Raw genomic sequence first — 23286 nt, 5'->3', positions numbered from 1 at the left:
TGGTGGTGACAGCCATAAAGGTATTTTTGGACACAACCTAAATAAAAACCCAAGAAGAAAAATCAGGAGCCATCTGCAACATACAGGGTAAGGACTGTAACAAACACTATGTAGGACAGACAGGCAGAAGCCTAGCAGAGCGCATCCATGAACACCAACGAACAGTCAGAAGACATGATGACAACTCCTTAATCTCACAACACATGGACAGAGTGAACCATAGTTTTAACTGGGAAACTGTCAGCATCTTAGACCAAGCTAAATCCAAAAATGCAAGGGAATTCCTGGAAGCTTGGTATTCAGACAAGGCAGCCATCAACAGGCACATAGAGATAAACCACGTTTACACATCATTCAAAAGAGACAATAACAAGGAAACAAAAGACCAGAACATCTCCTCACCAGCAATCATCACCCAGAAAAGCAGAGATTAACACCAAGATTATCACCACACATACAATCAAGCAGTAAACATGCCAATCAAAGAACTACCAGAAGAGCAAAACAGAACCCCCACCAGCACTGGCAAGGCAGGCCACAGCAGATAAATAGAGAGCAAACCTCATCCCATTTTAGCACTGAAGATGTTACCTAGCCAGGTAATGAAACGTTTGCAAGAAAAGAACCAAGCTCAGAGAACCCCAAGGACTCCACAACCTAGATTTATATCTATTCCATATTCTCAGTAGAGATCCTACATTAACCTTCACTTTATCATACCATAAATAGCCATGCCACCCAAATCTCAAATCATCCTCTTCTCATTCCAATAACCCTCTATTTCTCAGCATCGCCCAATCTTTCATCCAAACTAAGCAACAAGCTTCAAAGTATAATTTTAAACCAGGTAAACCTAACCCTCCTCTTTCTTTAGCATCTTGTGACACCTTGTATTTAACTCGCAGTTCTTTACCTTGCCACACAAATTTAGATATATCTTTCTGCCATTATTTGAATGATACATCAGTTGTCAAAAAAGTTGTTATTTTGTCTGGAACAAAAATAACATTCTAGGTAAAACATTCATCTTAATCGCAGAAATTCTCCCCAACAATGACAATTATAATTTTTTCCCATCTTCACATAACTTTTTTAAATTTCATTCCAAGTCTTAACATAATTATTTTGAAACAACATACAATTCCTATTTGTCAGAGTAACACTCAAATTTATTTTACCTTTTTTTCAATCTTAAAACCTGTTTTGTTCATCAATTCCATTTGATCTTGTATCTTCATATTTTTTTGTCCATATCTTTGTCTTCTGGTTATTAATCTTAAAGCCAGCTAGTACACCAAATTCTTTTAATTTTCTCATTAATTAAGGGATCTTCTACCACTAACACCAAGCCATCTGCAAAATCTCAGCTTATAAGTCTCCTTTTTTAATTTTTACACCCATTATCCTCTAAACTTGCCTTATAGCTCTATTCAAAACTTCAGGAACCAAAATAAACGAAAGGGGGGATAATGAACAGCCTTTTCTTGTTCCCTTTTGTATCTCACAGGATTGTGTTAAATCTCCATTAACAATAATTTGTGCTTTCTGTAAAGTATAAATTGATTTTACCCATTTTATAAAATTCTCTCCAAAATTTGTATCTTCTAAAACTTGAAACAAAAAAGGCCAGTTTAAATTGTCTGCATCTAAAAAGGTTAATGGGGCTTGTTTTTCATTATGCTGTTCCAAATATTCCATAATGTCCAGAACCATTGTGACATTATCTTTTAATTGTCTTTTAGGTAAAAATCCACATTGATCTTCATGAATAAACTCTTATATAGAATTATTTTTAGTCTATCTGCTGGAATCATTGGAAATAACTTATAATCATTATTCCGTAATGATATGGGTCTGTAATTTTTAGCTGAAGTTAAATCTTGCCCCTCTTTAGGCATTAGTGCTAAGTTAGCATCTTGCCTGCCTGTAGGATGGAGTTCGTCGTATTTTGGAGGGGCTGTAAAAGTTCATCCTCAAAGCACTTGTAATAAGAACCTGGAAATCCATCTGGTCCTGGTACTTTTCTTGGTTTAATCTTTTTTATAGCCTTGGAAAATTAAGGCAGGCAAGTTTCATAGATAATAGGTTTTGTAGGCTTGATTATTTAGATTAGCTTGATAGGATTTACAGTTTTTATACTTATAACTTTTATTTATCTTAAATTTACCAACTTGTTTACTTACCTACATACACATGGAAGTTTTGTTACATTTGTTGCACTTCTTTTTCTTTCTTTCTTTTTTCTGTAGTGGTCACTGGCCATAAAAAATCATCCATCCATCCATCCATCCATCCATCCATCCATCCATCCATCCATATAATTATATTCTAAACTACACATTTCTGCCTGAATTTCAATTTAAGCAATGTCTTTTTAAATGCATTTTGCTCATGTTCTGAGCCAAAAAGCACCCTAAAATTCAGAAAAATGCAAAAATGGAAGGATCTGCATTCTGATTCCGCTTTCATCTAAGGAGTTAAAGTCAGGCTGGTTTCTAGACACGTGGGGCAGATCTCAACCTCAGTTATTCCTCAGAGTGCCTATTAATTATGCCCCCAAGCTGCCAGGTTTATTCTCAACATTTCATTTCCTCTCTGAGGACTCTCCAGCTGTTGCTGAACTCCTCCCAGAGCCCCAAGCAGCATGGCTGGTGTTAAAGGATGATGGGAGTTGTAGTTAAGAAGGTCCAAGGTCCCTCGTCCTGCCTTGGAGGACCATGGCCAGAGTAGATGGATCATTGCCTTAGTAAGCAGGCCATTCCAGTGTAAGGTTCCAGCTTTTCGGGGCATGTTACTAAATAGAAATCAATATGCTTTATGGAAAGGAATCATAGTTCATTGATAGCGCACACCATGTGCATGTACAAGGTTTGAAGCTTGTTAGAGCTGCAGGTGGAGCTGAGAAAGAGTCCTTAGAGGACCACTTCTAGTCCAGGTAGATCATACTGGTGGACCAATAGTCTGATTGAATGTCTATATCCATATAGCCCATTCACCCAAATCCATTAAAAACACACTGGCAACTTTGGCCCAACTTCCTGAGCTTAGTTAGTTTTGATCAGGCTTGGGGTCTTTTATGGTTTACCGTGCTATGAAAACGCTGCCTCTTTTTTTAGCTTATGGCTCAGTGGGTTTTGCACTGAAATGGGTGAGTTCAGGAACCAAGGTAAGCGCATTGTGTGATTCCAGATCTTCTAGCCATTGCTGGACAAGGAAATATAAAACTCTGTCCTATTTTGTGGCCCCCATTTTGAGCTAAACTGCATACACTGGATAAAGTTATTGGAGAAATTTAGACTCCCACTCTCTGGGTGCGCATTGGGGTGTACTCTTCCACAGCCACCACTCCACACACCTCTTTTAACATTCATATTTAATACAATCCAGCTCTTTGTCTGTCTTCTTCTCATCCAGGAGGCATGAGGCCTAACACCATAGCTCTGGGGTTCTATGACAACACAGCCTCCCAGGACAATCTGTCCCAAAGCACAGCCTTCAGCGGAGAAGAGGCAATTTGGCACGATTTCCCTCCTGCCTGGAGTTCTAGGGGCCCCAAGCAACTCTCTTCCTGGGAGTACGTGGCCATGATCTGCGATGCCATGAAGATGCTGCGCAACGTCCTTCTGGCCCGCTACTTTGAGGAACTCAAACTGCCTCAAAGCTTTGGGTGGCGAGCTCAGCCTCTTATCGACGTCTGGCCCATCAACCTGCTGCGCCCTGATAGTGCCCGTTACGTAGACACCAGCAGCCTCTTCTTGCTACAGATGGCCTGTGTCCTCGCCATGACTCGGACGTGGCACCGGGCCCGCTTGCGCCTCTTCCTGTGTGTGGAGAGTTGCACCAGGCCCCAGGGCCAGGAGGACAAGTTGCGGCAGCTTCTGAAGGACTTGCGCATCCAAGCGGAGATCCAGATCGTGCTGTGGGACAACGTGGTTGCCCTCCACTGGCACAGTCGCCAGGAGGACACTGCAGACAATGCCCTCAACTTCCCTAGCAACATCACTTCAGTTTCCGATGAGTACCTGACAGCAGTTAACCAGTTGATTCTCCAGCAGACTTCTACCCCTACCGTCCGCTTCCTTTACTTGCCCCGTCCCCCCGCAGACACCAATTTATACCCCAGGTACTTGGAGCAGCTCGAGATCCTCACCCACGGACTGGGGCCCACACTGCTGGTGCATGGGGTGAGTGCTGTTACTAGCACTCAGCTGTAAACCAGGGTTGTTGGTTGTCCACTATGGGCAAGGGTTGGTGGTTGATGGAACACCAGGCCAGGTGACCTTCAGGAATGAGGTGAAGGTGAGCTGAAGATCAGCCAGCAGCATTCCACTGTTGGCTTGGCTGAAGTTGGGTCTGTTCACCTCCCTGACCTTTTCTTCCCAGGCTCAGGTGCTGCAATTCCTCCCAAGCACAGCAACTGTGCAGCGGGGCTGGTGCCCAGCTCAGTTCCATCGCCAAGAGCAAACTGTTCCCACCAAGTGCCTTCTCCCTGCCATTTCTCTGAACTCCCAGCAGAGCTGCTTGTAACCCCAAAGAATATGAAACTGAGTCTGGGTCCTTCACCTTGGGAGTTTGACAGCTAGAAGGTTCTTTGGAGTCTGTGGCTTTGGAAACTCTGTGACAGCTGCCTTTCTTTTGACACTTGTAGAAATGGGAGCAAAATTAAAGGTGGCATTGTTGGATTTAAAGCTATGGTGATAGCCTGGGAGGTGTTCCTTATTTCCATAGGTATCAGAACCAAAGGGTCCATCACCAACAGCAGTGCTGTGGTCATCCTACTGAAGAGTGAAAAACTGATCCCTGAGCTCTGATGTGTAACAAATGCTGCTTTTGCGGTGTAGCAAATGCAATTTCCACACGTTTGTGCGATTGCTTCCAATCCTAGCAAGTGGGTTGTTTTGAGTATTGGATCCATTCGTGGGTGCAAGAGTGGGGGAAAAAAAATAGGTAATCATACCTGACTCTTCCATTCCATGGCCTGGCTCCCACAACACACTTAACTAGGTCAATGTGGAGGCTAATGAGTTGTAGAGCCTCATAAATCAAGTTGGTTGACCCATTTTGCCTAGTTAGTCCTCTAAGAAAAAGAGGTGGAAAAGAAGAGTGTCTGAAAAAGCACCTCCCCAATACAGAGTAGCTACAGTGACCCAGCTATTCAGCCGTATTCTGTGGCCTGCCTGTCCAGTTGAGAAGGACTAGTAAGAATAGGGTAACGTTTATGAGATACCCAACACTGCCGCTGTTTTGTTCTTGTTTTGGCCCAGTTAGCATGCTCTTGAGTTGCCTGAACCACTAGTAGAAGATTTCGCTGGGTTGATGGCTGGCCAGGTTAAATGTGTTCCTTTTTGCTCCAGAAATTGCTCAGCAGATCTACAGTAGCTTATCCAGCCAGGCCCTAACAGGAAACACTGAAGCACCGTTGTTAGCGCCAGTCCCAGGTGGCTGAGAACTCACAGAGTCACCTTACAGTAATGCAAACCATCCAGTTGGGACTGATGGTGGGATTTTCTGTAAGCCAAAAGTTACCTTCCAAGATATGTCACATCCATGTGTTCAGAGTTGGGAGATGCAGTCCCAAATAGCTATAGAGAAACAAGTTGGGGAAAGCTGTTCCTGGTATTTGGACTGGATCCTCCTTCAATTTGCTTTCCACTTAGAACTTACTCCTGATATTGGCCAGTTCAACGGACTTTGAAGAAGTAGGATAGGAAGAATATTGATGCTTTCAAACTTTGGTGTTGGAGAAGACTCCTAAGAATGTCATGGACAGCCAAGAAAACAAAATAGTGGATTGTCGAACAAATCAACCCAGAGTTCTCCCTCGGGGCACAAATGACCAGGCTCAAATGATCCTACTTTGCACACATTCTGTGAAAACCCAGCTCTCTGGAGAAGGCTCTGATGCTGGGAAAGGTGGAAGGAGGGGGAGACAGCGGTTGAAGGAAGGAAGGAAGGAAGGAAGGAAGGAAGGAAGGAAGGAAGGAAGGAAGGAAGGAAGGAAGGAAGGAAGGAGAGGATGACCAGCAGCAAGGGGGATGGACTCAGTTATAGTGGCGATGGGGGCACCACTGGAAGACCTGAAAGACCAGGTTAGGGACAGATCGTCATGGATCTTTAGTCACTAGGTGTCAAAAAAGACTTTATGGCACATAATCAGTCATTGGCTAATTGAACATACCTTGCTGAGGTTGGTTCCCAAGAATTGCAGTCTTGACTTGCTTTTCCTTCCCCAAGAGCTTTCTTTCACATGAGGTCTCCCAAGTGGTACCACCCACAGATTCCTCTTTCTCTGCTGATGGGAGAGGTACATAGAAAATGGTCACTATTCAGTGATGGGTGTCATAGTTACCTGCTAAGGTAGGCTTACCTTAAGCCTGGCCACTTTTTCTCATGGGGTGTCCCTTGCTGATGCCACAGGACATGTCAAGGAAACGTGGGGAGAATGTCCAGGGATTTTAACCTTTAATAATAGAAATGGTGGGATATAGTCAGCTCAGGTAACCAAGTTAATTTAAAGACCTCACAGCACCATGCAAACAACATCCAAATTTGGTGAGTTTTAACCTTGGATGTTGGCATTTTGTTCTGGAGAGAGGTATGTGACATACATTTGGTCAGTCTATGGTTTAATGCAGTGTTTTTCAAACTTGGCAACTCTAAGATGTATGGACTTTAACTCCCAGAATTCCCCAGCCAGTTGGTTGAAGTCTATACACCTTAAAGTTAACCAGTTTGAAAAACACTGGTTTAATGTCTGGTGTGATTCCCAGAATATGGTTTAATCCACTAAACAGGTTAAGAGGTTCTGAGAACTCAGCCAAACTTCCCCAACCCAATGCTTTCCAGGACTTCCATTCTTATCACCACACCAAAGAGTATGGGACTTGTAGCCCCCAACCCTCTAAAGGGTGCCGGGTTGGGGATGAGTTAGAATTCTGTCCACGTTGCCAGTGACCCACCTGTGACTTGAAGGGATTTCACCCATTCTCAGTTGTCAACAGTGCAAATGCCTTTAATGCTGAAACCAGGAGAAGGCAGGACTGACTTCCTCTTTTGCTTGAGCATCCGTGTTCACCTAATGAATGAACTTGGCAATGCTGTAGGGAGCATCTGGGTGAAAGTAAGCAGAGGAACGAATAAAAGGAATCTTGTGGTTAGTGTCTGCTCTAACGCGCCCAGCCGAGGAGAAGAGGTGGTTGCTGCCTTCCAAAAGCAAACTGCAGACCTTTCAAAGAGGCATGAAGTCGTTGCAATGGAAGACTTTAATTACTCCGACATCTGTTGGGAGACAAACTCTGCCAAGCATGGTCTTTCCAGGAAATTCCTGACTTGTCTTGCTGACAATTTTCTGGAGGAAATTGGAGGAAGGCACAAGAGGATCATCCTAATCAATGGAGAAGAGTAAGTGAGCCTTACGAAAATATAACGGGGGGGGGATACCTTTTTCTAGGCTCATACAGCAGCTGGGGGGGCTCAGGAAAATAGGAGTTGCAGTTACAGAGTGAGTAAAGAGCCAGTGATGCAAAAGAAAGAGCTCCCTCGAGGACCTGCCGATGGATGCAGCCAAGATGCCTCCACCACCTCTGAAGCACCTTTACGTAGGAGACCCAGACTGCTCTTGCTGCAGAGCGCAAGGAGGGAATACAATGGATTTAAGTTACAAGAAGGCAAATTTCTGTTGAATGTTAGGAAAAACTTCCAGGACGTTTGGCCCTAGAACTAGTTACCCAGAGGGGCGTGGGGTCCCTTTTGTTGGGCGTGTTTCCATGGAGGCTGGACAGCTGTGGTGGGGAATGCATTAATTTGGGTCCTTGTACTGAAGAGGACGTTAGGCTGGATGGCCTCAAGGGTCTAGGATTCCCCCCTAGGTTCACAAAGAAGGGTTAGAACAGCTTTTTTCAACCTTGGCAACTTTAAGATGTGTGGACTTCACCTCCCAAAATTCCCCAGCCAGCAGGGCTGGCTGGGGAATTCTGGGAGTTGAAGTCCACACATCTTAAAGTTGCCAAGGTTGAAAAAAACTGGGTTAGAACCTCATGGGGGGCATTCATGGGGGAAAATCTTCCAGCTCTAACCTAACCTGCCTGCTTGTGCAAAAGGGCACACTCCCCTCGTGGTTCAAACCCTGAAGGGGTTTTCTGCTGTAAACCACCCTGCAAAAATCTGGAGGGCAGCCTCAGATATGCTGCCCCCCCAGCCCCCTCTGATCGCTGAGTCCTGTGTTGTGGAAGGTCACGATACTGGGGAGGACAGAAGCTGGTCACCAGTGTAGGAAACGTTGGATTGCGGTGACCGCAGCTAAAGATGGGGCAACCTGTTCCTGAAACTAAGATGGATTCAGCTCTCAACCCACTGCCGCATCGCCTGCAGGCACTGGTGTGTGCAGGTCTGTGTGTGCGAGAGAGAGTGTGTGAGTTGCGTGGGCAGGGCTTCAATCTTCACATCGTACTGAAACGGAGCACACATTTAAAATCTTCATCACCACCATGATCAACATTGGCAACCACAGTAGTCTGTAAAATTAATAGCAATCAAACTTGGGGCCAATACAGTGTTCTTAGTACGCCTTCCCCACGTAAGGGAATTGGTGCTTCCGTGTGTGGGAGGGAAGGGATATCTGGATTCCCAGCACCGAGTAACAATGGGGGATGTGTTGCATTAGAAAAGTACTTTAGCAACTGGGCTACGTGCGCGACCATTCAATTGCACCCTTCTGCAGAACTGGCAAAAGCTTTGGGTGGCCCAACTTAGCTGCGTGGCTCTTTGGAAACTGCAGCTAGAGAATTGAGGAAGGCCTCGTGCTCAGCCTCTCTTTGCCCCCCCTTTGCAACTGTGGGGCGATTGGGGCTCCTCTTAATACAGAAGAAGCCAGGCACAGGGCTGGGTTTAGTCACACAGTTCTGGCCCTCCCAACACTGTGGATGAAAACAGCCACACACTTGTTTCTAGACAGACTCTTTCAGACCCTCAGGAGTGGGCCCACATATTTCCCCTCCTCCTCCTCAGCTCCAGAAGAAGCATCTGTTGGTCCTTGCATCTCCTGTACCATAGCCAGGCTGGGGGCAGATTCAGACAGCAGTTCCCACCTCTTTCAAAACCATGACTATTGTCAGTAATTGATTTGCACAATGGAGCCATTTACGCTGATGATAAAACTACTTCAAATACAACCATTGGACAAGGAAAGGATTGGAAGAAAGACAAGATCTTGCTCTGCCATGCAAACAAGTCCCCATTTACATTCAGGGATACAAATTCAACCACCTCCATGCAGAACCCTCAAGACACGGAGGACCTTGATGCCCATAATCCCCAACCAGCTGGGAGTGGTAGTCCCAAAACATCTGGAGGATGCCACAGTGAGGAAGGCTGAATGTCTGTCTGTCTGTCTATCTCTGTCAATCATCATCTGACTTGGACACCAGTTTGTTGTTTGACTTGGAACTTAAAGCATCATCATCTTAGAGGACGTGAGCTTTCAATCATAGGACCAGCAAAGCTGCCAGAGCTGATCCTTTGGTCTCCATGCTGTTTATTTTAATCCTCTGCATCCTGCTTCTCATCTTCTTGGAAACCCCCAAAGCAGTTAACAGTAACATTTAAGGGGAGCAAGACAAGCCAGTTGCCCCCAAAGATGTTTGTCCAGCCCTAAATTGGGCTGGCAGTTCTGTACTACCCTAAGGCTGAGGTTTAACATTTGATGTGGGCAGAAGGCAAGATTGGGAATCATTCTTTCTGGGGTTAGGGCTTTGAAAAGAAGAGGTGAGAGATGACCAGGGTGGGGGAGAGTGGAGGGTCCTTAGCCACAACAATTTGCATCCCAGGTTAGAAATAAATACCAGCTTAAGAGTGTATGGAAAGAATCTATGAGATCGCTAAGCATTGACACCAACTTGAGGGCATGTTATAAGCATGTACCAAAGTCTTGGATTTTGGTGGCATTTTTTTTTACATGTATGTGTGCTGGAGGATAGCAAAGAGACGTTTAGAATAATGAGAAATGAGGAGATGGAGGATCTTGAACAAGGCCTACAGCAGTCCTCCCAGGGGAGGTCAAAAGCGTCAAGGTGGTGGCCATGATCATGCAATTGTAGCCCCCCCCCTTTTTTTCCAGGTGTGTTTTGGCAACTTGAGATGAGGATTGGTGGTCTTCTGAGAGAACGATGAATTCAACTTTTATCCAGGGTTTTTCTGATATGGAGTCACACTGATTTGGTGAAGGAAGAGAGCCTGCAGAATCCTAGGCACTCTTCCAGGGGTTGAGTTTTTTGGGGGTTTTTTCTGACTTTCTGGACAATTTATGCCACACTCTTAGAATGACCTTGACAGGACAGCCATCCCTGAGAAGATTCCCTGGCTATATTGACCCAACTCTTCTTCCCCAAACTTTAAAATGGTTGTGTAACCTTTTCCAGACAGAGAGGCATCAATGGGATATTTATGGAAGTCTTTTGAGTAAGACATGTGGAGTAAGGCATGAGGCAAGGCTGGCTGGGAAATTCTGGGAGTTGAAGTCCATACATCTTAAGGTTCCCAAGGTTGAGAAACACTGTTCTAGAATCTTATGTGGTGAGAACTTGACTGTGGTGAAAGCAGCCAAAGTTTGTAAGATGCAAAGATGATAGATGGATGGGCAGACAGAAGGACGATATGGCTGGACTGGCCCAAATTAGCCCCTACAATACAACTGGCCATAGTTAGTCCATTGTGTGGATTGCACTAGAGAGACAATTATTTTTTCCCGATGGCACATCACGTGTTGGATGACTTTATTTGGGAGAATAAAAAGAACAGGCATTAAACGTCCTTTCTTCATTAGGATTCACACCAAAGTGTAGTAACACTAAGTGACAAAGATGTGTAAATGTTTAGAAAATCTCCAAAATGGTGTGAATACTTTTTCACAGGGTTGTCTGCATCATAAGAGAAATGTGGCAAAAATCTGAATCGGTTTTCATAAAGCATTTACCAGTAGTCCTCGATTTACCACCACAACTGGGTCCAGAATTTCTGTCGCTAAGCAATGCGGTCATAAAGCGAGATGTCACGTGACTGCATCGCTTAGCAAGCACAATTCCGGCAGTCCCTGCGGTTGTCGTTAACCGAGAATTGCAGGTCGTTAAGCAAGGACCCATCCCAATCCAAGCCATTCTGGTCTTGGTCCCTCCCAGCAGCATGAAGCAAAAGCCCAGCTCTGCCCTGCCCAGGAGTGTGGCGCAAAGGGGCATTTTGGCGCACTGCGGCTCTGGAGCTGCTTTGGGCTCCCCCCCACCCCCACAGCCAAAACCCTTAGCAGGAGCAAGAAAACAGCAAAAGTCAGTTGGGGCACTGGAGCGCAGGGTGGTAGGGGGGCAAAAGGGCATAGATGGGGGAAGATGGGCAGGTGGGGGGAGTTGAAGCACCCCTGCAGTCATAAGTGCAGGTGGGCTGCCAAGTGCTTGAATTTTTATCACATGACCGCAGGGGCACTGCAATGACCGTAACTTCAAGCACCAGCCATAAGTCCCTTTTTTCAGTGTGTCTGTAACTTGGAATGGTCACTGAATGAATGGTCATAAGTCAAGGACTACCTGCAAAAAGGATGGGTGAGCCGATGTTAAAGTGGGGTAGAACAAATGTAAGACTGGAGAAATAAGAAACTGAAATGATCAGTTACCCATCCTTGAGTTCTACACAAATAGTTCATTTGTGCATGGCTGGTAAGATCTGGGACAAGGGTACAACAGTTTATTGATATGAATTAAATGGTTTCTGAACATACCCAGCTGTTGTTGATATTCTATACTTTACCTGCCCAGGTAGACTGCTCCTGCTCTCAAGTGGAATGTTCGGTACCTACTATCCAGTGTGCAGTGTCCATTTTTCTTATTTAGCTTTGTTATAGTAGGCTATAGATACAGAGAATGAGATGCTGCAACCCTGCCATTCTGCACCTGACACACACACAGAGACACACACACCAGGTATCATGGGGAGAAGTCTCCCAGATGGAGGCGAGGGGACTGGTTGATGGGAATCAGGCAAGGGCGCTGAGTGACCCTGTCATTTAAGCTAGCAATTTCCTCCCCCGATAACCATCGGAGTGACACGATTCATTTTGCTATTGAGCACAGCTCTATTGATTGGGGGGAGGGGGCCAGGGGCTGCCAGGATGGCAGAGAAATATATTAGCTGTGGCTTCCATGCCAGGATGGGCCCTTTACGTTTGGCATTGATGAATAGCTCCCTATTAGCCCTGGAGCTGATGGAGAAATGCAGCAACTTCCACTGGGGGAGAGGAAACCCCTCCCATTAGGAAGGCAGCAAGAGAAGCAGGGTTTCCTTAAGAGGGGAGCATTTCAGAGGCCCATCATAGGGCCTTGGCCGTACCCGAAGGAAGATGCCATCCCGTGTGCATCAACTGGATGGATGCTCCCATGCCCTTCCTCTTTGCCAGAGCGGATGGCGCTTCCCTTCACCAACCCACCCCTCAAAGAAAAGCCACAGGTTACCTCTTCGCCTGGAAAGATGACAAAGAATGGGGTCTGCACAGCAGGCAGAACCAGGCTAGGTAAAATCCACATAACTGCACTGTATCACATGCTAAACTGAGCGCTAATCCGGGCACTGGTTTATTTTGTTGGTATTGTGGTTAGTGTGTTATGCAAGCCCAGCCCCGTTTGGTGAGTATACAGTTCAGCGTATTGTGTGAACCCGAAAGATGGGTTCGTTTGTTATCCAAGTAAAGGTGGTGTGTGAATGTGTAATGGTACGTGGGAATGACCTTGGGAGACAGGAGGAATAGCCGCAGTCTAAACAATCATCTGATAAATGAAATTTGAGTCCAAAAGAGGAGGGGTGGTGAAGAGACCCTCCCTAGTTTTCTGGAGAGTAAAAGTGAAGGAAGGGAGGGGTACTTTCAAACATGCAAGATTTTATTAATGCAACCTTATAATAAAGGTAGAGTTAGTACTCCTGGCTGTGCTTCTTGTCTGGACTACCTGGCAGGGCTAACATCAACCTTCCAGGTCTGAAAGTAGCCCTCCCTTCACTTTTACTCTCCAGAAAACTAGGGAGGGTCCCTTCTGAAACACTTCCCACGCCCCTTTTCCTTCTGTGGGCTGAGACACCTTTTACATGCCGGTTGTCCAATCTGCGGCTCTCCCTCCAGTCTCCCAAGGCCATTCCCACAGACCATTTCCGAACACTGCCAATGCGATGGCTCTGGATACGAGGGCTGGTTTGTAGCTTAGGGACAGAACTAATGTTCTTGCACACCACAACCCCCCCATTTGGTCCTTGGCATCAACGTTTAAAGGCTTGAGAATCGAGAATACAAACTAAGCCTTATGTCCTACGGTGGTCTTCACCTGCTTTTGGAATCTGCAGGCTTTTGGACTACACCTCCCAGAGTTCCCAGCCAGCCCCAAATGGGGCACATGGATCCATGCACCTCACCACCTCTTGCCAGCAACGTTCAGGGTGTACGCTTCCTTTTGCGCACAGAAGTTTCCTTTAGTGCTCTCAGTCCTTGTTCGTGAACTTCCCCCTTTTTTAAAACCTGCCGATCAGGGTGCAAAATGTTTAGCCAGGCAACTCTCTAAATGGCTGCATTCACACAACATAATACGCTGGGGAGGGGATAACCTTGACGGGTTTTTTGCAGCTAACCCTAGTTTTCTTGTGCAAACCCAGCCTGTTCAACCAGTGGAAAGTTCAAAGGACGGCGAGGAACCAATACATCTCTCTGTTTTGCCCCAGGCCTGCCGCTCTACAGAAATCTGGCTTTGGGAAGACCGTAACGGTGCCAGAATTTTCCACAGCACGGCAGGTGTGGGTGGAAGCAATTCCAGGATGTGGTTAATTATATTTACAAACAGGCAGCTTGGCTGGTGCAGGGCAGGAGTAATCAGGGCTGAGGGTCCATCATGTTAATTATCATGATGTAATTAAAAGCACATAAAAAGCCTCACACTTCATTAAATTAACTTCCCAGACTCCGCGCAATCACGGGAGAGTGGCGTTTTAACCCACTGTGTTCTGCAGCGGAGATAGAATCTGGAAAAAAAGGGGGAAAGTGGATTTGGAAGCCCTAGGATCATCCCTTTCCAGGATCCGAGAGGCTGTGACATAGACAAATGGAGAGCATTTGCTTCAATTGCGCCGCGCGAGTGGGCTCCGGCTGACACTATGACATTACAAGGAAAGGAATGATGTCGATGATCTATTAGGAGGAACTGGAAGACGCCGCGAGCTCTTTGGTGGGGAAAGAGATGGTTTTGCGTCTGTTCCCCACACAAGGGCGTGCTAGTCTAAGATCAGTGCCCCGCATGTACCCATCTAGTCACCCCTCGGTGCCATCAGGGCGCTGGAGGGTTTAGGAAGCTGAGTTGAGGATAGGCTCAAACTGCACCCAGGGACATTGTAGAACAGTGTTTCTCACACTTGGCAACTTGAAGACATGTGGACTTCAACTCCCAGAATTCCCCAGCCAGCATAGCTGGCTGGGGAATTCTGGGAGTTGAAGTCCACATGTCTTCAAGTTGCCAAGTGTGAGAAACACTGTTCTACAAAGATGGTTTTACAGCATTTCTTCTGCTCAAGGAGGGCAGGTGGGTGCCCATTGTGGGAATTCCCACAGTACTCTCTCACCCAGACACAAAATCATGGCGCCTTCCTGCCCTTCACATGTTCCTCAGGTCTCTTCTCCCGTTTCTCCTTTCCTCATCACAAAATGCCAGTGGTTTTTGCCCAGAGTGGGGGCTGGTTTACATGATCTCTACAATCCCTTCGAACCATGATTACCATGTGGGGCACCCTCCCCTTGGCCAGCTGACAGACGGCTTGAGCCCCCCCTCACCCCGGAGGTTGGTTTTTTGAAGAGATGCAATGAATGTTTTAAACCTATGCAACTCTCATGGCGCTATTTTTGCCCCTTGACGTCTCCGAACACCAAAAAAGCACTCCAAAATTTCAACTTCCCTCATTCTAGAGGCTGGGGGCGATTTGGGGGTCGGCAAACAGCGCGTTGAAATCCACTCGTGGCCCGCCATTGGCTGTAAGACACCCGCTCTGGTTCAATTTCCCAGTCTAGCGTTGGCATCTCCTGATGCTGTCCCATCCATAAAAGCAGCTTCATCGTGTGATTTGCTCGTCAGTGGCAAGGACTGGCTTTTCTTCATTTTCCATGTATGTACAGTATTTATTTATTTATTTATTTATTTATTTATTTATTTGATTTAGATAGCTGCCCATCTCACGTATGGGACTTTGCACCCACGAGGACTGCCTATCCAGATCATAAGCGTTGAGGAATGTGCTTAAATGGGAACTCTTAATAAGTAGTATTCTGTAATAAGACCCTCCATAGGATTAAACATGTCATTAAGAACCTTTATCTTTCTCTTTTTTTAAAGGGAATTAGTTATTGTCAAGACATCTGCTTAAAAAGCCACTTGAGGACTGGGGAATTCTGGGAGTTGAAGTCCGCACATCTTTAAGTCGCCAAGGTTGAAAAACACTGCTTTAGTGTTTGCTTTTGTTGTTCAGAGTTACAGCCAGGAGATTTTACTGTTTCTACATTTCTTCATCCCTTGCTTTCACTCTGTGCCATGCGCATGAAACAGTCCTTGAAAAGCACGGCACCATTATCAAAAAATCCGGCAATCAGAGCACATTTTCTGGCCCCATCAGCTTCCACAGCCAAATGATGCTTCTCCGCCGATTCTGAACAAAAAGCACCTGAGCAAACAATGTGCAAAAATTCTCCACTGTTGCTTTGCCAGGGTGACCAGGAAGAGGGCCGGCCAGGACTTCGCACAGCCATCAGGCCCTTGGCCAGTTTTTATGAAAAGCTTTGATCTGCCAAGGAAAATGTTGCAAACTTTTTCCCCTAAATCTCTCTCTTTATCCCTCTGTTCCAAAAGGTAGTCGTTAAAAAACGCCCAAGTCTTCTTTATGATAGGATCTTTTGCATTACAGCACAACCTGTGTGTTCCCACAATACATGTAACCAGGCTGAAGTCACAGTGGCTGCATTCGCACATCAGAATAACCTTGGTTAGGGTTAAATAACCAAGTTATCCTGGCAGCAAACTCAACCTGTTTGATGAGTTTATGGTTTGCATCGGCAAGCAGCCTTCATTCAGCACCCGGGTCCAGGGTGTTTCCTGAATGCTACCAGCTGTTACTAAGAACTGGGGTAGAAACGAACGCCCAACATTCGTCCAAGCTATGAATATAGGCCTGGCTGTCCGGCGGTCACCCGCAAAGCAAGTTGCTTCTGGGCCAAACGGTGCCGCTGTCAGACCTTCGCTCCCCCCACTTTCTTCGTAACATCTTTGTTCAGAATCTGCTGGACGGAAAGCGTGTCTTGCCATTTTGATGGGGAAGGCTCAGAATTTGGACGGTAGCATTTGTCATGCGAGGAACATAGACAACGGCTTTGCTTCCCCAAAGCTCCTTCTCCCTGAAAGTGGATATTTGATGGAGACAATTGGTGTTATTTAAAAGAGAATAATACTGCAAAAACCCTGTCGTTGGGCGATGGATTGGAGTTCAAGTTTTATTTCGCTGTGACCAGAAAGTGTGTGTGTGGAGGGGGGGGCAGATTGAGGACAGGCAGCTGTTGTAAAACTAGGCTAATATTCACCAATATGATAAAACTGTACTGAGACTGTACCGCTTCCTATACCCCGATGGCAACCCTCTTACCCGCAGCTCCCGTCTCTGCACATAGACAGCCGTTCAGAACAAATCATTCCTTTCTTAGCACACAATCTTTTTAAAGGGACGAGGTTCTTGTTTTCTGTCGGATAACGAACAGATTAGTGATTACTAGTGATACTACTAATAGTAGCAGTAAGGATAGCAATAATTGATTACGGGCAGTCATTCTGACTCCTGAGTTAGTAATGGATTATTATTATTATTATTAACATTAATAATCCATAATAATAATTGGTATTAACAATTGCTGGTCATCTCATTATTGGATTACTGCAGTGCACTCTGTGTGGGGCTGCCCTTGAGGACTATCTTCAGTAGAAGGTACAGCTGGTCCAGTCAACTCAAGACGGCAAACGTACCCAGTAGTCCTGCCTCCTATTTTCCCCACAACAACCCTGTGAGGTGGGTTGGACTGAGAGAGAGTGACTGACCCAAAGTCACCTCGCTGGCTTTCAGCCTAAGAGAGGACTGGAATTCACGGCCTCCTGGTTTCTAGACTGTGGCCTTCTGTGATCAGGGCACGGCGTCATGCGCATGTGACCCACGGCTTTGCAAGCTGTACTGGTTACTGGTCAGCTTCTGGGTACAGTTCAAGGTGCTGGCTATCATCTTTAAAGGCTTTCATGCCATCAGGCCTGTGGGACCATTGATCTCTGGCCACCTCTGCCCATCAGGTTTGGTCCAGCAGTGTCGGTATGCTCCAGTCCCATTGATTAAGCAGTGTCATCGTATGGGACCAGAAAGTGCACCTTCTCTGTTGCAGCCCCTGCCCTCTGGAACAACATCTCCCTGAGGTTCCTACAGTTCCCATCCTAACGATGTTCAGGAAATCACTATAAACTGAGTTATTCTCCCAGGCCTTGGAGGCAGGGTAATTGTGGAGTCCCCAATAACGAAGTCTGATTTTATAGTTGGTCGTATTGTTCTTTTGGTCAGCTATGATTTCTTTTTGTATGTATTGTTTTTCTTTCCATTTGTAAGCCTTCCAGAGACACGAAAGAGTCGGGTAGGCTCAGAACTGGATGCACCAGCAAAGAACCCCACCAATAACATTAAAAGATTATTAACAACAGGAGATGATATTGCAGGCATTGACGTTGACACGTCATCGCTTCTTGCAGTAAAAGGTTAGTCCAGCACAATTTTTTCCAACAACGTGCGTGATGTAATACGATTGCTGTTAATAATAATGGGTGCTTTAATTATTACATGTATTGCTACAACTACTCTCAGGGGTGTCTGCAGGGAGATTCAAAAAAGGCAAGATGCAACGGACGTAAAAATGGAGCAGGGTTTGACTACACAGTCCGGGCTGTTATCTTGACTTTTCTGATCCCCCCACCCCATCCCACAATGGATGCCCCGATTATTCTGTTTAAAGGGGCATATTCAGCATGTGGGCCTGATCTGCAGACCAGCCCAGGCACCACTGAATCCCTGCAATAGGAACTTAATCACAGTTTGCCAGGATCCTTTTTTTAGGCCAGGGGAAAAGACTGGCTAGTTTTGCAGGCTCAGGATGAAAAGATGCCGGAAAACTCACTTCTCCTTAAAAGATAAGAGAGCATCTTCTGGGCCCAGCAAATCCTCTGGGCCAGGGTTTTTCCAACTTGGCAACTTTAAGATGTGTGGACTTCAACTCCCAGAATTCCCCAGCCAGCATGGGAGTTGGGAGTTGAAGTCCACACATCTTAAAGTTGCCAAGTTGGAAAAACACTGCTCTGGGCTTCAGAGGTAACAGATGCTGAGACTTTTTTATTCTCTGCAAAACAGTCTCCTTTTTTAAAGTGTTGCAAAAGGCAAGATAGAGAGCAGAAGGTTAAAAGTCTCTCCCATCTCTTGACATCTCCAGGAGACCCTGTCTGGACACTTTCGCTTCCCCATCTGTTCTCCTCTGCTCCACGGCTGACAGCTGGGAAGCAGCCCCCAAGATGCCAGCTGCTTGAACTCAGTGCCCACAGCAGGGGCACCAAGGGCCCTCCCCTTGGCCACAGCAGGTTGCGGCGTCTCTGCAGTCACCCGTAAGGACCACTGAGCTGTTGCCTGGCTAGCCAATTCAGAGCCGCCAACTTTGGGTACCCCAAAACCAGGGTGCTTGGTCCGAAACATGCCTTTTGGTTTTTAATACCACGATTCATCTTGTTTCGAGCAGACACACTCCCAAAGTGGCCGAGATGTGAGGAACAAAACCACAGACTTTTATTTTAATCCAGCGCAGGCTTAGAACAAGCAGCTGAAAGTATTTCCCAAGCCAGACAGACACTCCTACCCTCGTCCCCAACTCTTCCAAACGCGTTAAATCATTGTGCGCCATTAAAATGCAGATATTCAGGTCTACCGCTCAGCGAAAAACAACTTAAGAAAAACAAGTTTTTCAAGGGAGAGGCAATTATCGAAGACCGTACAGAGGGGGCCAAATGCATTACTAAAAAGCTCTCGAAGCAAGCAGGATGTAGCATCGAGACAATGTCTGGGTTGCACCGCTTCAGACTGTAAGTGGGAATTGCATCTTTAATGCTTCTCCAAGTTCAATAAAACCAGAGAAATGTCCTCGTAGGGAGAAGCGCTAGCAGAGCAAGGAAAACGCTTCGTGCACCTCTCAGTCTTAGCGCACGTACCAAACTTTTCATAAGGAACATTGAAAACATGAGTCCGGAACGTAAGCCACAAGCAGGTCAGGGAACGACGCTATGGAGCTATAGCTTTTCTAGATGCAGAAAGAACGTGAAAATTAAAAAAGACAAGCGAATAGGCAGTGACTCAGTCCAAAATTTAGCTATCCTAGCTTTTTGCCTCAGAAGCTTTATTCCTTGACCCTCCTAGCCCAGGGTTTCTCAACCTTAGCAACTTTAAGATGTGTGGACTTCAACTCCCAGAATTCCCCAGCCAGCCTTGCTTAACCCTAACCCTAACCCTAACCCTAACCCTTGCTGGCTGGGGAATTCTGGGAGTTGAAGTCCACACTTCTTAAAGTTGCTAAGGTTGAGAAACCCTGTCCTAGCCATATCCTGCAACGTTGGTCCAAAATCTGCACCCATGATTAGTTCCTTCTCAAACCAAAACAGTGTATTTTCCCCTTTCATCTTAAACCCAATGTCTTTTAAATAAAAGCAGCCTGTGAGCCATTAAGGATCATCAGGAAGACACCTAGTTTTGCTTCAGTTCCCCACCAAACAGTTGTGTACACGTGTCACGTGTACCCCAATTACAGAATAACTCCATGCTCTGAGTTCAGACGATTTCCTAAACCCCCTTCAAACAGGTAGGGTTGAAAACCACTAAGCTACGATCCAGTGAAACGAGCCAAGCTTTCCACACGTTGCACATTTACTCGCAAGGCTTTACCTGAAGTGGTGTTTACCTGGTTAAAGAAGTTGTGGAAATGCCACCGTATTGTACAGTGAAGGCGAAGCAGGCTTGTAGGTCCTTCTCACACACCCTGAAAGGGAAAGAACATACATGCAGCCAGAAACTTTTTTGAAAAACTGGTTGGATTTCAGGAAATAGGGCTTGGAGCATCATTGACTGGGGCGTTCGCAAACAGGGGAAGTAAAAGCGGTCAAAATTCAGTAGTAACCACAATCCCACAATCCACGCCTTGCTCCGTTTTGACACCCCACTACAGACAGAAGCCCGGCTTGCTGTTCATTCGTGACTTTCCATGCCTCCACCTTTCAAGCTAACGATTAAGTTGTTTTTCTGGTGAAACTGGAAAAAGTGTGTATGGTCCCTTTCATGTAGGACACTTAACCTGGTTGCTAAAGTCATTCGTTTCCTCAATTTGCACAAGACCTTGAACGATAAATAAACAAAGCAGCTGGATTCACACAATGCCCCACAACTCAAAAAAAAGAAAAGAAAACTGAACTAAGGTTAACAGAACCAAACAGTAAGTTGGGTGAACGCACCTGCTGGGGCTTTGCTGGGCCAGGTTATGTGTGTTGAGTGAACACCACCATCTTAATTAAAGGAAGAGAACACCATGGCTTGTAATACTTGGGAGCTAATTAAATACATATAGCAATTTTGGAAGTTTGGGCCAATTCCCTACAGCAGTGTTTCTCAACCTTGGGAACTTTAAGATGTGTGGACTTCAGCTCCCAGAATTCCCCAGCCAGCAAGGCTGGCTGGGGAATTCTGGGAGCTGAAGTCCACACATCTTAAAGTTCCCAAGGTTGAGAAATACTGCCCTATAGGTTGAGAAGTTCTCTAGCACTTCTGGAGGAGGTCAAGTTGGAAAAGGCTGTTTGACAGCCACCCTGTGATAGAAATCAGGATTATAATATTTCCGTCCAACTCCTGAGGAACTGAGGCTGAGAAAAAGTGCAATTTACCCGCAGCCCACACAGGTCACTACGGGGACAAGATTGAAACACAACCAGACATCAAGGGAGCTCCATCTCTAAAGCTGTGGCTGAGAAGTTTAATCTGCAGGTGAAGAAGTGTTACAGGAGAGAGAAAGGGGGGGGGGAGGAATTAAAAAAGCAAGAAGTGCAATCTGTGAACAGATCACGGTGTTTGATCCAGGAGTTTTTAATTTATTTCATTTGTCACATTTATTTGTCACATGTATAGAGCCTCCCATCTCACCCAAAGCGACTTTTCTACAAAGTGACCTCATATTAAACCATCCGTTGACTTTAAGACTGTAGCACCACTTCTTAAAGCATCCTGTTTCTTCTTATGAAACTCCTGTTTAGAGTACAGGCACAAGCTAAGCCCTTTTTCTGGTCAGCTGGCAACTTTGAACTCCCTAGCCCATAAGTGGGCATCCTGCAGCCCAGGGGACAGCAATTTCCCTGCTGAGATTTTCCCACCAGATAGCAGAAAATGGAGCCCTGATTTCCTTTGGCTCTGATCTCAGGAAACCAAGTCAACTGGTGTTTCCCAGCCAACAGGTCACTTGAGCCACATACTAGCATGCACCAGATTTCTGGTTTTCTGCACCTAATGGCAGCAGGGAACTCGTGATCTGCTATAGCTTTTGCAGTCAGACAAGGAAGGGGGCTGAGGGTGTGACTGTGGCTGGGTTCACACAACTTATTTAACCAGGTCAATTAAAGAACGGCAGCTGCATTAAGATGTTTTGTGGCTCTGCATGTCGTCTGAACCCAACCCATTTGGTTCCTTCACAGTTTGATGCCCCAGGCCAAGCCAGAAAGATGAACTCAGTAACTAGGGCTAGCATGGTTGTGGCAGAACTCAGAGACCGCCACTTCATCTCAGACAGATGTTCCCAGTCTACATCTGCACCAGGGACAGCTGCATGACCTGGATCTGGTCCAAAGACAGATTGCAAGTCCCTCTCTTTTTGAATGAGAGGAAAAGTTTGGGTCTCTAAAAAAAACATGTGGAGGAATTCCAGGAAAAAAGGAACCAGATGTTGTATGCTAAGGTGGGGAAGAGGGGAGGAATCTGTTCAGACTGTGATAAAACGGAAAGGGGGGAAAGGATGTGCAAGAAACTGAAAAAAAAAAAGTCCACAAGATCAAGGAAAGGGATTTGCAGGCATCAGGTCATCCTGATGAACAGGTAACAAATTCAGCTAAAAAAATTGCAGAAGATTTCAATCTGGATGTTTAAGTATAATGTCTCTGTGACTGATGTTGTCTGAACATGCACAGTAAATTCTGTATTTTTATGCAACTTGCAACTTGTTTATGGCAAAGTTCCTCTAATTTAGACGCAGACCAACTTCAGCCTATGTCTGCCCAGAGCTTTATATTCTCCTATGTTTTTTCTATGTGGCTGTCAGCCCCATTAAATAAAGCAGACCAGAAGATCAACTCCACAAAGAGACTAAAACTCCTTTTACTCAGACGGGCTATAAGAACAGAATCTTGCAAGTCTGATTGTGCTGGATCTCCTCCTCCTTCTTATAGTTCAGTGGATCAGGGAGGTGTCCACCTGAACTGCTTCCGAATGTGATCCCGTTCTGGACGTTAAAAATGCTGCAGCCCCTTTTGCCTTGACAACCATTTCTGCATATCTCCGTGAAAGTCATCTTCTTTGCTCTCCGCAGTGGGGGATCTTTTTAAGATCAAGTCTATATTTTTAGCTTGAACATAGAACATGCACAATTCTATAGTTTTAACCTCCTACATCCCAGAATGTTTTACACGGGACTACTTAAAAGTTAGAAAGTTTTCTCTTTTCCTTTTTAAAATGAAGTTTGATTCTATTTATCCCTTGTGAGATTGATCACCCAAAGAAGAGGTTGATTTCCTTCCTCACGTATCTCAGGTCACCGGGCCAAGAGGTATAGTGCGATAGAATGCATTTCCCTTTTACCACTTTATTCTTTTCTTCCTTTAATTGGCTAGTAAGGGACATAGACTGTGGGAGTCCTACCTCTCTCACAGGCTGAGATTAAGGGAGGATTCAAGATAAGGTTTCCCCAGAATACAGAAGGTGGTGGGTGAAACTGCCAAGCAACTGTACTCAGAGAGAGGGCCAGGATGGGTGAAAGGCATAGGATTTCGGGCAGGAGATGGTTGAGATCTCCAACCATTCACCCTACGGGCTCAGTCCTGTGGTGTAAACTCTCTGTGCCTCTGGGTGTGTGCGCACATGCATCTC

At 45.8% G+C, this 23286-nt stretch overlaps 1 protein-coding gene across 2 annotated transcripts in view; it reads left to right on the top strand.

The window, feature by feature from the left end:
- LOC103056241 (solute carrier family 12 member 9-like) overlaps nt 1-23286 on the top strand; it is a 104516-nt gene that overhangs the window by 80966 nt on the left and 264 nt on the right. The window contains exons 13-14 of one of the 2 annotated variants that reach the window (XR_015794348.1): nt 3415-7401; nt 17689-17834. Coding sequence is in view for 1 of the 2 variants with exons in the window: in XM_088131882.1 (XP_087988008.1) it covers nt 3415-4214 (800 nt within the window). In the remaining variant the exon portion in view is untranslated. Of the gene's footprint in view, nt 1-3414; nt 7941-17688; nt 17835-23286 lie in introns of those variants that run through there. The other variant, XM_088131882.1, reaches the window with a different exon arrangement.

The sequence above is a fragment of the Python bivittatus genome, unplaced genomic scaffold, assembly GCF_059951505.1.
Source record: "Python bivittatus isolate LINGU-HERP-01145 unplaced genomic scaffold, Pbiv_v1 ctg000980_np1212, whole genome shotgun sequence".
NCBI lineage: Eukaryota > Metazoa > Chordata > Lepidosauria > Squamata > Pythonidae > Python > Python bivittatus.
Note: the sequence above shows the minus strand (reverse complement) of the source record. Positions and strands in the feature narration are given on the sequence as shown.